Raw genomic sequence first — 16,520 nt, 5'->3', positions numbered from 1 at the left:
TCTTTAGCTCAGCGATTGAAGCAAACCCTGGAGCCTTGTGACACTGAATATCCAGCTTTTGTTTCTGAACGCACAATCAAGGAGACCACAGGAAATATTTATTGCGACAACTGCTTCAAGTAAGTAGTTAATTCTTTTTCCATGGTTGAAAAATTCTGAACTTCATGCTCATCTCATGGAAAACTGGCTCTTAGTATTACTCTAATCCCATCAGAATGGATAATGTTTAGACTGTGATCCTCATAAATGTAATAAGTAAATCAGGTAATGTCTTATGACCTTAGTGCTTCATGGAAGCCCTCCTTTGGGATTCTGTCTGCTGCAGTTCCATAATCCAAAAAATAAACAATGGCAAGACGTACAAACTGAGTCACTGTTTTATCTGCTCCATTAGCTGATCTTTTATTCAAACTATACAACCACAAATTTAGACACAAAGGAAAACAACGTCTGTCAAGGGAGAAGGTACCATACTTTTGGAGAGTATAAGATGCACCAAAGTATAAGATGCACCTTAGTTTGGGGGGAGAATAGCAAGGGAAAAACATTCTGCCTCCCAACAAACAATACAGATGATATACTGTTTGCTGTATATTTATGTACCTATGTGTTTACCCATAGAAATAGAAAAGAATTGGAGAAATGTACATTATGGCAGTATATTAATACCAGAAAGTTTTCTTAAATGTAGTCACACTAACTCCTTCCAATTATTTAAATAGATCTACTCCAAACATGACTAAGTCAGACTATACTTGAACAGATGCTGTTAAACTTGATGTGGCTTTCTGGAACTATACACTATTCTCTGCTATTTAAAAGAAGATACAAAAGCACTGAGCCTCTTCATATCAAGCATTTATTTTAAAAACGTCTTCATTTTGTTAAGTTATCTAGAACAATAATAAAGCAGTCTTTAAAAAATAAGTCTAATAATTTGATTATTCTACAGACATTTATAGTTATTGACTTATCTCCTTGCATCCAGTTTCAGCAGTCTGATTAGCACAAGACAATAAAATTCTATCTCTACCTCCCAGCAATTTGCCTCCTTGCAGTTTTAGTTTCACTTTCAGTTGCAGTATTTGGCTGCTTGCAGCCTTAATCAGCTGAGGGTCAGGAAGACAGTAATCAGTTGCTTGGCTTAACAGGCTCTGTTCTATTTGCTGCAAGGAGGTAAATTGCTGGGAGGCAGAGGCCAAAATGTGGGGATAGCTGGATGGGGCTACATTCGATGTATAAGACACACTCAGGTTTTCACCCTCTTGGGGGAAGAGGGTGCATCTTATACTCCAAAAAAACATGGTATATGGGGCCATGTTGATTATACTATACAGTAAGCATATCATCAAAATCAATTTGATTCATTCCTATTTCCTGATACAGTAGAATTATAGTATCTGTGGTCAAGGAAATGTCATTTTGAGGCACTAAAACTGATACTTTGCTAATTTATGTTGGAATGACCTGAAAACTTAGTTCACCCTTTGTTCCAGGTTTGCACCCAGCATAGACACATCCGTCATGATTAGAAAAAGGAACTGAAATATTCAGTTCTGATATACCAGAATTGTTGGTATATCACGTTAGAAGTCAAAGCAACAGATGGGAAAGTTTTGAGATGTTTAATGCAATCTTCCTTCCTGCACAGTTTCTTCTCAAAGCTGAGAATATTAATACAAGAGACAGATATTCACAAATCTATGCACAGAACTACATGGAGCTTAGGAGAAGAAAAAAAACCTAGTATTTATTTCCTTTTCTGGTTCTGAAGAGAGGAAAGGAATATTTTAGACATGGACACAGTGATGCATCAGATACACTTATTAGGTAGTTTCTCCAATAGTCAATTTTCAAGTTCCTTGGTAGATAAATTTGTTGCTGATGTAATTACCAGATGTAGATACTTCTGTCACATCTATCTATCTATCTATCTATCTATCTATCTATCTATCTATCTATCTATCTATCTATCTATCTTTCTATCGACACTTTCTAATGTATTTATGTCGGATATGTGGTGTGGGTTCCAGACAGATGAGTTGTATTCAAGGATTGGGGAGGGGGTTGTTTTTGTTTTGGTTCTTCTTTGTTTCACAGCTGCACAGTGAATACGTGAATCTTTGTGAAACTTTACACTTAAGAGAATTTCTTCACTCTATGAAGTTTTATACATCCTAGTACAGTGATGCCAACCCTTTTTTCCCTCAGGTGCCAAAAGAGTGTGTGTGTGCATGCTATCACACAAGTACCCACACCCATAATTCATGGGGAGGGCGAAAACAGCTCCCCCCCAGGGGCCCTCTGGAGGCTGGAAATGGCCTGTTTCCCAAACTCTGGTGGGCCCAGCAGCCTTGTATTTTGCCCTCCCCAGGCTCCAAAGGCTTTGCTGGAACCAAGCGAGGGTAAAAATGCCCTCCCCCAATCCCCCTTAGGTTCTCTGGAAGTCAAATACGCCCTCCCAGAGCCTCTGTGTGATCCAAAAATCAGCTGCCCAGCACACACATGCACATTGGAGCTGAGCTAGGGCAATGGCTCACGTGCCAGCGGATATGGCTCAGCATGCCACCTGTGGCACCCATGCCATAGGTTTGCCATCACTGCCCTAGTATCTTCTTTATTATTGGTTTCTGTCTTCCCCATTGGTGTTACAGTTCCTCCCTATTAAGTTCAGTAATACTATGCTTGAAAATAAAAAGTTGGTGAAAATTTGAAGTAACAATAATCAATCCATAGATTTTTATACTGTAGGATCTGGTCCAAAATTAGACATTCCGGTTTTTTTTAACAAAGTTTAGGACAGGGAAACATTGATGTGATATCCTCATCATTTAATGCTTTGTGTATGATTTATTAATCAGATTCAATAAATATGAATCTGAGCTACCCTCGAAAATGATATTTATTGTAATTCAATATGGCCAGCTTTTCCCTATGTGAAATAAAAACATACTCGATATTATCAAAAGTATTTTCAGGTCAGGAAGTATACTTGGATTGAATCAGTAGAAATAATGACTTTACTTATTATGTAGTTTAAGAATAACAAATTGTGATAAATTTTCTCAGAAAATCATTGCATATTCTGTGATAGAAATAAATCTTCTATGCTAATAATATGTTGATCTCAAGGCACCCATGATTTTTTTTTTCACAGCAAGGAATAATAAACCAAAGAAATAAATGCTAAAGACTCAGGAGAACATTCTTCATGGTATAATTTATACAATTACTGCCATTTGCAATCAGCAAATGGTGACATAGGGCAGATTCTCAGTGTTCTGCTTCTGACATCACAGTGCTTTTGAATAGTTTTGCTGGTTCTTTGTGGAGCAGGAATTTACCTCCTTTAAGAGAGAGGATAAGAGAGAAGGTAAGAAAGAGAGAGAAAGAGAAAGGAAAGAAGGAAAGGAAAGGAGGAAGGAAGGAGATAGAGAGAAAGAGAAAGGAAAGAAGGAAAGGAAAGGAGGAAGGAAGGAGATAGAGAGAAAGAGAAAGAAAGAAAGAATGGAAGAAAGAAAGAAAGAAAGGAAAGAAAGAACTCAAAGCACGGTACCCAATAGTTAGGCTTCTCTGTAAACATAAAATGTGGGAAACTGTGTTGCTGGAGGAGTTTATTCATAAAAGAGATTCCATAAATGGATCCTGAGGAGGTACAGTTACTGTTTGGGATTATACCACATCAGAGGGAACATGTTTAAATTGGCTCTGTGATTCATATGTCACTTTTTTTTAAGCGTGTCTCACACAATGTTTTAATAATATAATCTGAAAGCTTTTGCAGATTTCTTTCTGCCTGTTCCAGCCTGGAAACTAATTTAAATAATATACATGTGGTAGATAAAGCAATAGCAAGCCCCTACCCAATTTCCTGTAGAGACCTATTGCCCTATTAAATCTATGTAAGTGCCATGATCCTGAGCTTGAATCACTGCAAGTAACTGCACACAGAGCTACCCTCGAAAATGATGCAAGGAGCTGAAGTCCTCAGAAATGCCATGCTTACCAGGAAAAAGCAAACTACCATTTTGGGAATGGCTGTATTGGCTTATGAAAGCTTATGGCTCCAGCTGGGAGCATTATTTTATTTTTTATTTATTTATTTATTTATTAGATTTGTATGCCGCCCCTCTCCATAGACTTGGGGCGGCTAAAAACAATAATAAAACAGCATATAACAAATCTAATATTTAAAATATTTAAAATAGCTAAGAACCCTTATTAAAAGCCAAACATTCACACAAACATACCATGTATAAATTGTATAGGCCTGGGGGGAAGGAATATCTCAATTCCCCCATGCCTGACGACAGAGGTGGGTTTTAAGGCGCTTACGAAAGGCAAGGAGGGTGGGGGCAATTCTGATCTCTGGGGGGAGCTGGTTCCAGAGGGTCGGGGCCGCCACAGAAAAGGCTCTTCCCCTGGGTCCCACCAGATGACATTGTTTAGTCGACGGGACCCGGAGAAGGCCAACTCTGTGGGACCTAACTGGTTGCTGGGATTCATGCGGCAGAAGGCGGTCCTGGAGATATTCTGGTCCGATGCCATGAAGGGCTTTATAGGTCATAACCAACACTTTGAATTGTGACCGGAAACTGATCAGCAACCAATGCAGACTGCGGAGCGTTGGTGTACCATGGGCATACCTAGGGAAGCCCATGATTGCTCTCGCAGCTGCATTCTGCACGATCTGAAGTTTCCGAACACTTTTCAAAAGTAGCCCCATGTAGAGAGCGTTACAGTAGTCGAGCCTCGAGTTATAAAGCTTTTTAAAATTTACGATTTTGCTACTTTCTAACTCTCTGCCATAGATAGATTTACCTATCTAATATTGTCAGCTCTACGATGTAGATCAGGTCAGGAAACTGACTTCACAAGAAGGCTAGACATATACTTTTCTGAATTGCATAAGTCTTCAGCAGTTAAAGGCATTAAGCTTGTTAGCTGGAAAGCTGAAAGCCCAGGTTTAAGACTCATGAACTGAGCAATAGAGTGAGCTCCTGTTCCTGTCTCAGTTCCTGCCCGCCTAGCAGTTTGAAAGCATGCAAATGCAAGTAGATAAATAGGTACCACATTGGTGGTAATGTAACAGTGTTCCAATCAGTGATGGCCTGCTACCGGAACAGTAAGGTGCTATGTTCTGGTAGCTATTTTCAAGACGCACACAGCATCCCACGTGAGATTTGGCTTCTGCACATGTGCAGCAAGCAAAATCTCACATGAAGATGCTCACGCAACTGAGAGTTTGGTGATTTTCAGCAATTTTTTCCTTCCGTGCAAGCGCGGAAGCAAAAATATAGGTGAAAATCACCAAAATCTCACTCATGTGCACGTCCTCATGTGAGATTTGCTTGTTGCACATGTGCCAGAAGCCAAATCTTGCACTGACAGGTGCCCTCCTGCGATGGCCTTGGATGGTGCACTGTTTCCAGTGTGCCTTCGGTGTTTAGCCATGCTGATCACATGATCACAGAAATTGTCTTCAGAGGACCCTGGCTCCCTCAGCTAAAAAGAGAGAGAGAGAGATGACCTTTACTCTTGTGTTTTATTTTCCCTTTCTTTTTTGTCCACTCAGTTGGGGAGGAACCAGCCTTAATCTCTTCCCAGCGAATGTCCTTTTGCAGGCTTTACGGAATGCTTCTGGCCTTCATAACTCTACAAATTTGTCCTGACTGGTATAGCATTCAATGGGTTTCCGATTTTGAAATAAAAATGGATGGGGGTCCAAACGCTTCTTGGGCACAGAGCCCCTTTGATATGGAATAACCTTTCCACTCCAACGGTCACTTTGGTCCCTTCCTAGTTGCCATCCCGACACACTATTCAAGCAGTGTTCTACCAAAGAGGCTTCAATGAAGGGGGAGATGCTAGGTCAATGGTGGCTAACCTTTATGTCATTGTGTGCCAAAAGCACATGTGACAGTGTCCATCAGCACACCCGCATGCTGGCATCCATAATGCACTGTGTGTGCTACATTCCCCCATGCACCCCACCCCTGCGCATGTGCATGCAATCTGCAATCAACACCCGTGCATGCACATGGGGAGACCATGCTTTATATATTGACCCCCTCAGAGAGGGTCTGCAACTTGGGCGTCCTCCTCGATCCGCAGCTCACATTAGAGAAACATCTTTCAGCTGTGGCGAGGGGGGTGTTTGCCCAGGTTCACCTGGTGCACCAGTTGCGGCCCTACTTGGACCGGGAGTCACTGCTCACAGTCACTCATGCCACTGCTCCAGATCATGCAGAATGCAGCTGCGAGAGCAATCATGGGCTTCCCTAGGTATGTGCATGTTACACCAATACTCCACAGTCTGCATTGGTTGCTGATCAGTTTCCAGTCACAATTCAAAGTGTTGGTTATGACCTATAAAGCCCTTCATGGCACCTGACCAGAATATCTACGAGACCACCTTCTTCCGCACGAACCCCAGCGGCCGGTTAGGTCCCACAGAGTTGGCCTTCTCCGGGTCCCATCGACTAAACAATGTTGTCTGGCAGGACCCAGTGAAAGAGCCTTCTCTGTGGCAGCCCCGATCCTCTGGAGCCAACTCCCCCCAGAGGTTAGGGCTGCCCTCACCCTCCTTGCCTTTCGTAAACTTCTTAAAACCGACCTCTGCCATCAGGCATGGGGGAACTGAGACAACTCCCCTTGCCTATGCAGTTTTATGTATGGTATGCTTGTGTGTATGATTTTAATATAATGGGGGTTTACGCTTTTAATTGTTATTTTAGACTTAATATTAGACTTGTTATTACATATTGTTTTATCTCTGTTGTGAGCCGCCCCGAGTCTGCGGAAAGGGGTGGCATACAAATCTAATTAATTAATTAATTAATTAATTATAATAATAATAATAATAATAATAATAATAATAATAATAATAATAATAATAATGTGCCTGCTCCCCCTCATCCATTTTTTGATTTCCAGGTTGGTGCAGTAGGCCTTCCAGGCCTGAAAAGCCTTCTGCACCAACCTGGAAGCCAAAACAGAGCACAGGAGTGCTGCACAGGGTCCCAAAATGCAATGCAAGGTTACCCACACATGCATATAGAGTGGTACCTCATGATGCGAACCCCTCGTGATACGAACCCATTGTGATACGAACCCGGGGTTCGGAAATTTTTGCCTCTTCTTACAAACTTTTTTCGGCTTACAAACCCACCGCAGATCGCAAAATGGCACTCCACTGGGCGGTGCCGCCTGGCTGTCACCTTTTAAAACAGCCGGGGTGCTTCTCAGCGTTCTCCCTTACCCGAACCCAGAAGTTCGGGTTCGAGTTCAGGAGGCCGCCGAGAAGCGCCGCGGCCCGGCTGTCACCTTCTGAAACAGCCGGGGGGCTTCTCGGCGTTCTTCCAAACGCCGAACCCAGAATTTCGGGTTCGGGTTCCAGAGGCCGCCGAGAAGCGCCCGGCTGTTTCAGAAGATTACAGCCGAGCGGCATCGCTCGGCGGATCGCCGTTTTTGCGATCGACGGCAGCGTTTTCGGCCAATCTGGAGGCTGGAAAGGAGGTGGGGAATCCCAATAGGGAATTCCATGGGCAGAGCTTTGATGTCACAAAGATGTCCGACCAGTTGGACATCTTCGTGACATCAAAGCTCCGCCCATGGAATTCCCTATTGGGATTCCCCACCTCCTTTCCAGCCTCCAGCTTGGCTGAAAACACCACCACTAATCGCAAAAATGGCACACCGCCAAGCGCCGCCGCCGAGCTGTAACCTTCTGAAACAGCCGGGCGCTTCTCGGCAGCCTCTGGAACCCGAACCCGAACCCGAACTTCTGGGTTCGGCATTCGGGAGAACGCCGAGAAGCCCCCCAGCTGTTTTAAAAGGTGACAGCCGGGCGCCGGCACCCAGAAGAGCGCCATTTTGCAATTTTTTTCTTTTTGCACGCATTAATTGCTTTTACATTGTTTCCTATGGGAAACAATGTTTCGTCTTACGAACTTTTCGCCTTATGAACCTACTTCCGGAACCAATTAATTTCGTAAGACGAGGTATTTATTTTATTTATTTTATTTATTTTATTTATTTTATTTATTTTATTTATTTTATTTATTTTATTTATTTTATTTATTTTATTTATTTTATTTATTTTATTTATTTTATTTATTTTATTTATTTTATTTATTTTATTTATTTTATTTATTTTATTTATTTTATTTATTTTGTTATTTATTTTATTTATTTTATTTATTTTATTTATTTTATTTATTTTATTTATTTTATTTATTGCTAGAGTTGAAAGGGACCATGCAGGTCATCAAGTCCAACCCCCTGCATGTGATCCCTGGATGCATCCCACCCCGTGCATGCGTGGCAGAGACCCAAAGACCAGTTGGCCAGTGGAAGGCATGCACACATGCTCAGTGGAGCTGGGCTGGGGCAATGGCTGGTGTGCCCACAGAGAGGGCTCTGGCTCTGTGTGCCATTTTTGGCGCATATGCCATAGGTTCGCCATTACATTGCTAGGTGATTGCAACCAGCTGCAAGCAGAACCTGATTGTCCAGGGATGAAATGATATTTAAGTTATTCAACAATTTTCATTTGTGTTTTATTCTGTTGATTATAAGCCATCTTAAAATCTATAGGAACTAGATAACTCAGAGATTTATTCAAACATCCAAACTGTAAATAAGTCCTTTGAGGAGACATTGAAATTAATTTACATAGAAGCCATTGTTAACCTTCCACAAGTTTTCTTGCCAAGTTTACATTATATGAATATCACTATTTTCTCTTCTTGGCCACAAACATATGTCAAAAAGCCATTTGTACAAGATATAAAATGACCTAATTTCAATAAGCGTGATGAGTTGTAAGATTCCTCAGTGTGGAAGTAGACAACACTCAAATTCTGGAAATAATTAATCCACTTTTGAATGTGTAACACATGCGAGTTGATTTCTTTCTTCTATTTCCACTTGAAAAAAATGCATTATTTGTACTTCATGAATTGCAGTGTTTACATTATTTCCCAAAATATAGGGGCCTTGGAGAATGTAGGAGCCTAAAAGAAAATAAGAATTATGTAGGAATGCCGTTTTGGTTATGATTTGGCAGGCATAATCAATAATTTTTGACATCCTATATCCCACTGATTATGAAATTAATCTTCTAGTTAAAAAGCAATTCAGAAGAAGTCAGGCTATATTTTCTGAACCTCTGTGCCTGTCAACAAGAATTAGAAGATTGGGTATTGTTACAGTGCTTTTCACATTTTCCAGGAAATGATTATTGACTCATTCATTTCAATTTTTAAAGATAGACGTGTCTACAATAAACTGAAGAAAATAATGATCCAAATCGTATTTATAAATTGTGAAATCCTAAACAGATTTATGGAGAAGTAATTCAAATGAGTTCCATGAAATTTATTGCTTGGTTACAATTTCAAGATTGCAGCATCTGTCACCTGAAACTCCCAATAACTTTCTTTTAATTTTTATTCAGGTTCACTTGATTTATCTTTAGGTGAATATGAAGGAATTTCCAGTTCCTTTTGTAGCCTAATTGATGAAGGTTTGGGGGTTTTTAATGTGTTTTTTAAGAAGAAAAGAAAACATGCATATGCTCCCTCTTTCCTAGCAGAACCTTGTAGTTTAAATAAATACATAACTGAATTGAAAATGAAGGAAGGAAAGAAAAGCAAGGGGCAATTTGGCAGGTTTCCTATCATGTTGTACATAGGTATAAAAAAGAAAACATCAAAGGAAAAAAAGGGAGTGAATATAACTACTTCAACTATGTGAGAGGTTAGAAGTTAATTGTGAAATATTTTATATATACAGTCCAGTGAGAATGGTTTGATTTACAAGCCTTTAAATACCAGGGCCAAATTTTGTATTGCATTAGCTCACTTTTCTGGAGGCAAATGTTTTTGGCTGTTGCCTTTAGAGATAAGAGATTCCATCTCAGGCCTCTGATTATCTATGCTTTTTTTTATTAGCTCAGGATCCTTCAAACAATTTCTATTTAATTATTTCAATATAATTCAGTTTTAGGATTATACAGTATTCCAGTATTCTGACAATGTGTTTGTATGGTGCAGCTGTAAATATAAAGGCAATACCTTCACAAAAATAAATATTCACTATCATTTACAGCAATTTAATTCTTTTAAAACATCATTACCTGTTTAAGCCCTACATGGAATGGAATCAGGTCAGTCTGCAGGGCAGACTTCCCCTAAGCATACCTGCCCAGCCCACCAGAGCAAGTAGCAGGTATTTGTAGGTCTTTGGAAGTGTAACTTTTCCATTGCAGCCCCTGACCTATGAAACACCATCTTCCTTGAGATCCAACAACACCCCACCATCACCAACAGCCTTTTAACCTTCCAGAAAGTATTTAAGAGCTGGCTCCACTCCTAAGCACTAGGATAGGCTGAGGTAAGAGCGGAATGAGGATATTTTGATCTGCATCAAAAAGTGTGGTTGTGTGGCACCAGATTTTCTCTTCTTGGATGTATTGTATCTTTTGCTTTTATTGTTAAATACATTGTTTCATTTGTGGGTTGCAAGCCACCCAGTGTTTGCTTTTAAGATGGGCAGCTATATAAATGTTTTTTTTAAAAAATAAATTCAACATTTCCCTCACTAATCCCCCAACCCTAGGGCTAGCAGCTGCCACAATACTTACTCAATCTCCTACTCCCAAAGTAGACCAAACCCAAGGCACTAGCAGTCCAGCAGGCAGATCTCCAGAAAGTTAAATCTGGTAGCCAGCCAGTGGATCATCTTCCAAAATAAACTGGGCAGACTCAAAGTGCTGTCAAAATAGTGCTAGAAAATATTCCTATAATTTCTATTTTCTTAGCGTCTACTTATCTCTAGTATTAAGCTTATAGTAACATGGCGTCTTTATGTCAACAATATATTTTCTTTGTCATTTCTTCATCTGAAATTCCCTCATGAGTTGTCAAACCTGTGCACATCTATTTGTATATGCCTGGATTTTTCTTTGATCAGTTGAGCCTGGATGGTTTCTTAAAACCTAGGACTTAAATAAGCTTTGCAGTTCAAAGAAAACAGAAAAATGTTCTTAAATGTATTTGTCCTTAACATACAAATAAGAATCTGAAATTTGATAGATTTTCTAAAGGAAAACATTGTAAAATTTAAAAAGCATCCACTCCAATTGGCAGGAAGAGGGAGGAAAGTTTTTCCCCCTTTCCTAATCCTAACTGTTTCTATCCCATAATAATTGTTGTCAGAACCACGCCAATCCTCAAAGCTCCGTCATATTTGCCTCTACAATTTGAATAAGATAATTTGTATTAATATTTATCCAGCTTACCTATTGGTACCCAATGAGAATTTTTAAAGAAGTGTAGAAACATTAATTTTTAACTATTGTGCAAAATATTTTGATAGGCACTTAAATTTCACATACGTGTAATGGATGGTTGTAGCTACTGTAATCTGCTGTCAGCTTTTGATTAAAATGAGTAATCGGGTAAGCAATCAGATGTTGAAAGGAGACTTTGAAGGGATTTGAAGATATTCACAAGGACTTGACTGATTAGTGCAGCTGATTGATTTTTGACTAGTTGTTCCTGAGGGCTGTTGATAGCCCATTGTTTCTAAATGAAGCATTACTTCCTGTCTAGCTAGTTGAGGCAACTTCAGGGTCAAAAATAAAGGAGCCACTTTTCAGAGAGTAAGTCAGTGCTCCTCCTCCTCTTCCTAGGAGATAGAGAAAACTACTGTAGTATTATGGTTGTAGATTGTGCAATGTTTGCTTTCGAAGACAAGAACTAAACATGTTGCAAGCGCAGGTAGGTTATCCTTAAAAAGAAAACGAAATGGATAGAGATAAACCTATCTCCATTCCAACTTATCAATGAAGATAAGAAATTCTTGGATTGAACATAGGAAATGCTTACAAGGAACCAACAATGCCAAGACATCTTCCTGGATAAGTTGATGAAGGAATGTGTCACAATAGTAAAAAGTCCTCTTTTCCTTTGAAGCCCCAAACAATTGCAGAACTTTATAGTAATGTTTTTTTGACTCCTAAACAAAGAGAGGATGCCACATGCCACATAGGTTTGGGGAGAAGACTGTTTAGGTTTTGTGGAAAGAACAACTCCTAACACTGCCCAGAAGAAAGGAAAGCCATGGTTGGTATTCCCTACTAAAACAGACTGATGCAGTAATCTTTTGAACTCACATTCAGGATACTATGGAAAGCCTTCCAACCACTAGGAAATAAATAACCTGGACTAGAGGTTAGAAAATACTTATGAAGGTCAAGTTTGTGAACATCACAAAGTTAAGGGATTAGCAAAGTCCTTCATTTAATAAGGAAAAATGCAAAGGCATGAGTGTATGATAGAGGAGGCTATAATAGGCAGCTCCAGCAATCTGAGTTTCTGTAATGGGTTAAATCAGGGGTGTCCAACCTCAGCGACTTTAAGATTATGGGCTTCAATTCCCATGCTGGCTGGGGAATTTTGAGACTTGAGGTCCACAAATCTTGAATTATCAAGATTGATCATAATATTAGAAGTGGGTGTTCATGGTTTTTTTTGCCTCTTCTCAAGAACCTCCAAAACTGTAACCGGAAAAGGCAGGGAGAAGCCTCCATGGGGCCTCCTTAGGAATCTCCTGGGAGGAAACAGGGCCAGAAAAGGCTGGGAGAAGCCTCTGTGGGGCCTACTTAGCCAGTTTTAGTTAGTTAGCCAAGTTTGAATCCATCTGGATGTGTTGCTGTCCATCCCACATTTTGCTACTTTATTTAGTAGTAGGTTATGGTCTACTTTGTTTAAAGCCTTACTGAAGTCCAAGTAAACCACATCAACAGAATTCCCCTGGTCCACTGATTTTATCACTTCGTTAAAGAATGCTATAAGATTAGTCTGGCATGATCTGTTTTTGACAAACCCATGTTGGCTTTTGGTTATTACTTTGTTTGCTTCTAGGTGTCTGTTGACTCATTGCTTGATTATCTTTTCCAAAATCTTTCCTGGTATTGAGATCAGGCTGATAGGTCTGTAGTTTCCGGGATCTGTTTTTTTTCCCTTTCTTGAAGATGGGAACTACATCAGCTCTTTTCCACTCCTCTGGCAATTCCACAGTGATCCAGGATCTTTGAAAGATATAGTTCAGTGGTTCTGAGATCTCATCTGCCAGTTCCTTCAGAACCTTGGTGTGTAATCCATCTGGTCCTGGTGATTTGAATTTGTCTAAAGTGGACAGGGGTTCTCTTATCATTTTCTTCCCTATTTTAACTTATATGTTCCTAATATGTTTTTTGTGATGCTGTTTTTGATAGGTTGGGCTGTTTTTTCCCTTTGTGTAAAGACAGATGTGAAAAATGTGTTGAGTAGTTCTTCTTTCTCCCTGCTGCTTGTCACCTTCCTACCATTTTCTCTCTGCAATGGACTAATTGTTTCCTTGACTTTTTTCTTGTTTTTAATATGTTGGAAAAAACTTTTTTGTTACTTTTTACTCTTGTTACAAGCCTTTTTTCATAGTGAGCTTTATCTCATTTCCTCACTTCATCTTTACAGGCTCGGGCTATTTGCTGGTATTCTGCCTTAGTTATTTCCCCTGACATCAGTCAGGGAATCTAGGAAATAATTGAATACTAAACAGGAGCCATAAAAAGTTATAAAATCTATTAATTTTGGCAGAGATTGGATCTGTCGGTAAGCACATACCCAAGCAAATATTTGATTCAATAAAGAAGATACCTAAGTTGCTTCTTTATTTTTGATGAACTCCCTTTGAAATCTGTCACATATCTTGTCACAAGGAACTTCCTGCTTGGTAAGTAAAAATAATTGCCAAATTATTTTGCAGAAGTTTCCTTAATTTTATTTCCTGAGCTTTACTGGAATCAGATTAGAAAAATCTTTCTTTTCCCCCCCAAGACTCACTTGGAAAAAATAGATAATTTCTGAACCAAGTACAAGGGAGCTCATCCATGACTAGTCCTGTTTCTCTTCCATCCCAAATCCATGACTAACTATATTCCTTCTTGAAAAATACTACTAAAATGGAATTGCTGGAAAGTCTAATGTTTTCATTTGTAATACACCACAGAAAGGGTTTAAGTTAAAGATTATAGTTTACATAGGGAGGGGATCATTTTTAAACACAAGGTGACTATTATTGTCATAATATTTTCAGCTAAGTTGTTAGAAATACATGGGAGGAATTATTTGGATTAAGAAAACCGATTAAAATAGGAGTACATTTCAGCCAAATTTAGGAAGTCAAATGTTATTGTAAATTGGCTCTTATTTGGGCAAGGGTTTAAACCAGGTAATAAATCTTTTCATCTATTACCAGTGTTGAATTGATGAAATGCAAGAACACATAATTTACAACTTTTGCAATAATAATAGTGTTGCATGGCAAAGAGTGTGAGGTTTCAACAAGCACGGAATAGCCTTTCAACTATAAAACTACAAAATCTTAATTTTGGGGAAAAAATCTGGCTTGGTTAATTTGGGTTTGAAAACCTATTTGTTTCCACATTTACTAAAGTTCTATTTTTTAACATCTGTAATTATAGTTTTGTAACATTTGTAAGAATTTTATGGAGAAATCCTAACAGTAGACAAAATAAAATTTGTGCTACTGTGATGCATGGAGAAATCTTAACTGTTTGAATCTATCTCCAGATCCATTTCCCCCCCAAGGAAATAATAGGATACTATATTTTCCCTGTGACCGAGATATCTAGTTTGTTCCCAGTGAATCCAGTGGAAAGGATAAAAATAGTAAACTCTCATTGTATTGCATAGCAATAGAGAACTAGAGTAATTTTGCCAACAGATAGTACAATATTGACTTTGTGTTCTAAAATAATTTTAATTAGACATTACTCTGAAATCCTAGCTCAAATCTACCTTTTCTTTTGTAAAAGCCAGTTTAGCCACATTGCCTTGATAGAAAAATATAGAATAAAAAGCAGAAATTAGTTTTGATCATGATCTGCTGCTTAATGGATTGAGGAAAGATTCATGTATTTCACCATTTATTATTATTATTATTATTATTATTATTATTATTATTATTATTAATTGGATTTGTATGCTGCCCCTCTCCACAGACTAAAGGAATTTTTATTAAGAAATAGTATTTTGTAATGTATATTAAATGATCAACAGCACCTTGCTAACAAAATAGGAGGAAAATATTAAAATTGGCCAGTACAGAGAAATTGTAAAAGTAATAGGCCAATTTAAGTCAAGACACAAACGTTAACACCTCAACCGTCATCAGAATAATTCAATAATTCTTTTTTGCAGATGCTGCTTTAAAATATTCACCATTAGGCATTATTTTGATTTTAAAATCAGTTATACAATATACTAAAATTAATCTCAAATATCACTATTATTCCCACAGAAACTCCACAATATTCTTTTCTGCATTGCCTCACAAGTTTCCTTTTTCATCAAATGTTTTATCACTTTTATTTTTAAATTTATTCATCCTTCTGAAGACTCCTTGTTTAGCCAAGTTTACCTACTTCTAAAATATTTTTAAATGTCCATAAAAATTACTTTGCATTATCTTTGCCTTAACCATTCCTTATTTTCCTTAATTACATCGTTTGCAAATATATTTTTACTGTATACATAACATACAGTATCATTCTCTCATTCTCACTTGTTGTTCCAATCCTTTCCTTATATGCATGTCTTTTTTTATCCACAATTACAATCAAATATATGAAGAAGTGACTTAAAACTTGCATCAAGTATAAACAAATTTAGTAACTCTTCATCCTCTCTAAAGTTATTCTTATCTATAAATAAATTAATTAAGCAATTCATAAAAAGTTGCTATATGTTTCAACACATCTTATTTTAATATTGATCAAATAAACTAGCTTTGCATTCTTTCCTTTTACTTCTAACAGGATTTATATTTAATTCATTCAAATCTTGTCATAGTATTTGACTTCATTTCTCCTTTTTCCTATTGCACAGAGTTCTTCAGTGCTTTAACAGCCAGTGATGGGCAGCAGCCAGAACGGTCAGAAACGCCGGGTGTGCAGTGAGGGAGTGGCGGCGTGGCGGAGCAGGTGGGGGAGCAGATGGCGGTGGGCAGCAGCGAGCAGGCACTTACCTTGTTTTTGCCTATTTCTGGGTTCTTTTCACTTCTGCGCATCTGCAGAAGCAAAAAAGCCCTGGAAATCTCATACGCACATGTCCCTACATGAGATTCAGCTTCTGCGCATGCACAGAAGCTGAATCCCGCATGAGGACGAGAGCGCACTCCCCGTCCATTCCGGTATGGTCGGGAATGGTAGCCCGCCCCTGTTAACAACCCTCTTTTTGTAAACCCAATAAGGAAAAAATATATATCCAGCTCCAGTCATTTGTATTTTCATTTTAAATTTATATTTTCTAAGACTGTCAGTTATAAATCTATTTTAAATGCCATTGTATCCTATCATATTTTTTTCTTTTATATCTGACATTTCTTTAACAACAACTTTTGAACATAGTCCATTCATAGAAGCAGACATCATTACTGACATTTGTTAC

General features: G+C 38.6%; 1 protein-coding gene across 1 annotated transcript in view; it reads left to right on the top strand.

Annotated features, from left to right (window-relative positions):
- CACNA2D3 (calcium voltage-gated channel auxiliary subunit alpha2delta 3) overlaps nucleotides 1-16,520 on the top strand; it is a 700,147-nt gene that overhangs the window by 672,455 nt on the left and 11,172 nt on the right. The window contains exon 34 of the mRNA XM_070738505.1: nucleotides 8-119. Coding sequence (XP_070594606.1) covers nucleotides 8-119 — 112 coding nt within the window. The remainder of the gene's footprint in view (nucleotides 1-7; nucleotides 120-16,520) is intronic.

The sequence above is a fragment of the Erythrolamprus reginae genome, chromosome 2, assembly GCF_031021105.1.
Source record: "Erythrolamprus reginae isolate rEryReg1 chromosome 2, rEryReg1.hap1, whole genome shotgun sequence".
Taxonomy (NCBI): domain Eukaryota; kingdom Metazoa; phylum Chordata; class Lepidosauria; order Squamata; family Dipsadidae; genus Erythrolamprus; species Erythrolamprus reginae.
Note: the sequence above shows the minus strand (reverse complement) of the source record. Positions and strands in the feature narration are given on the sequence as shown.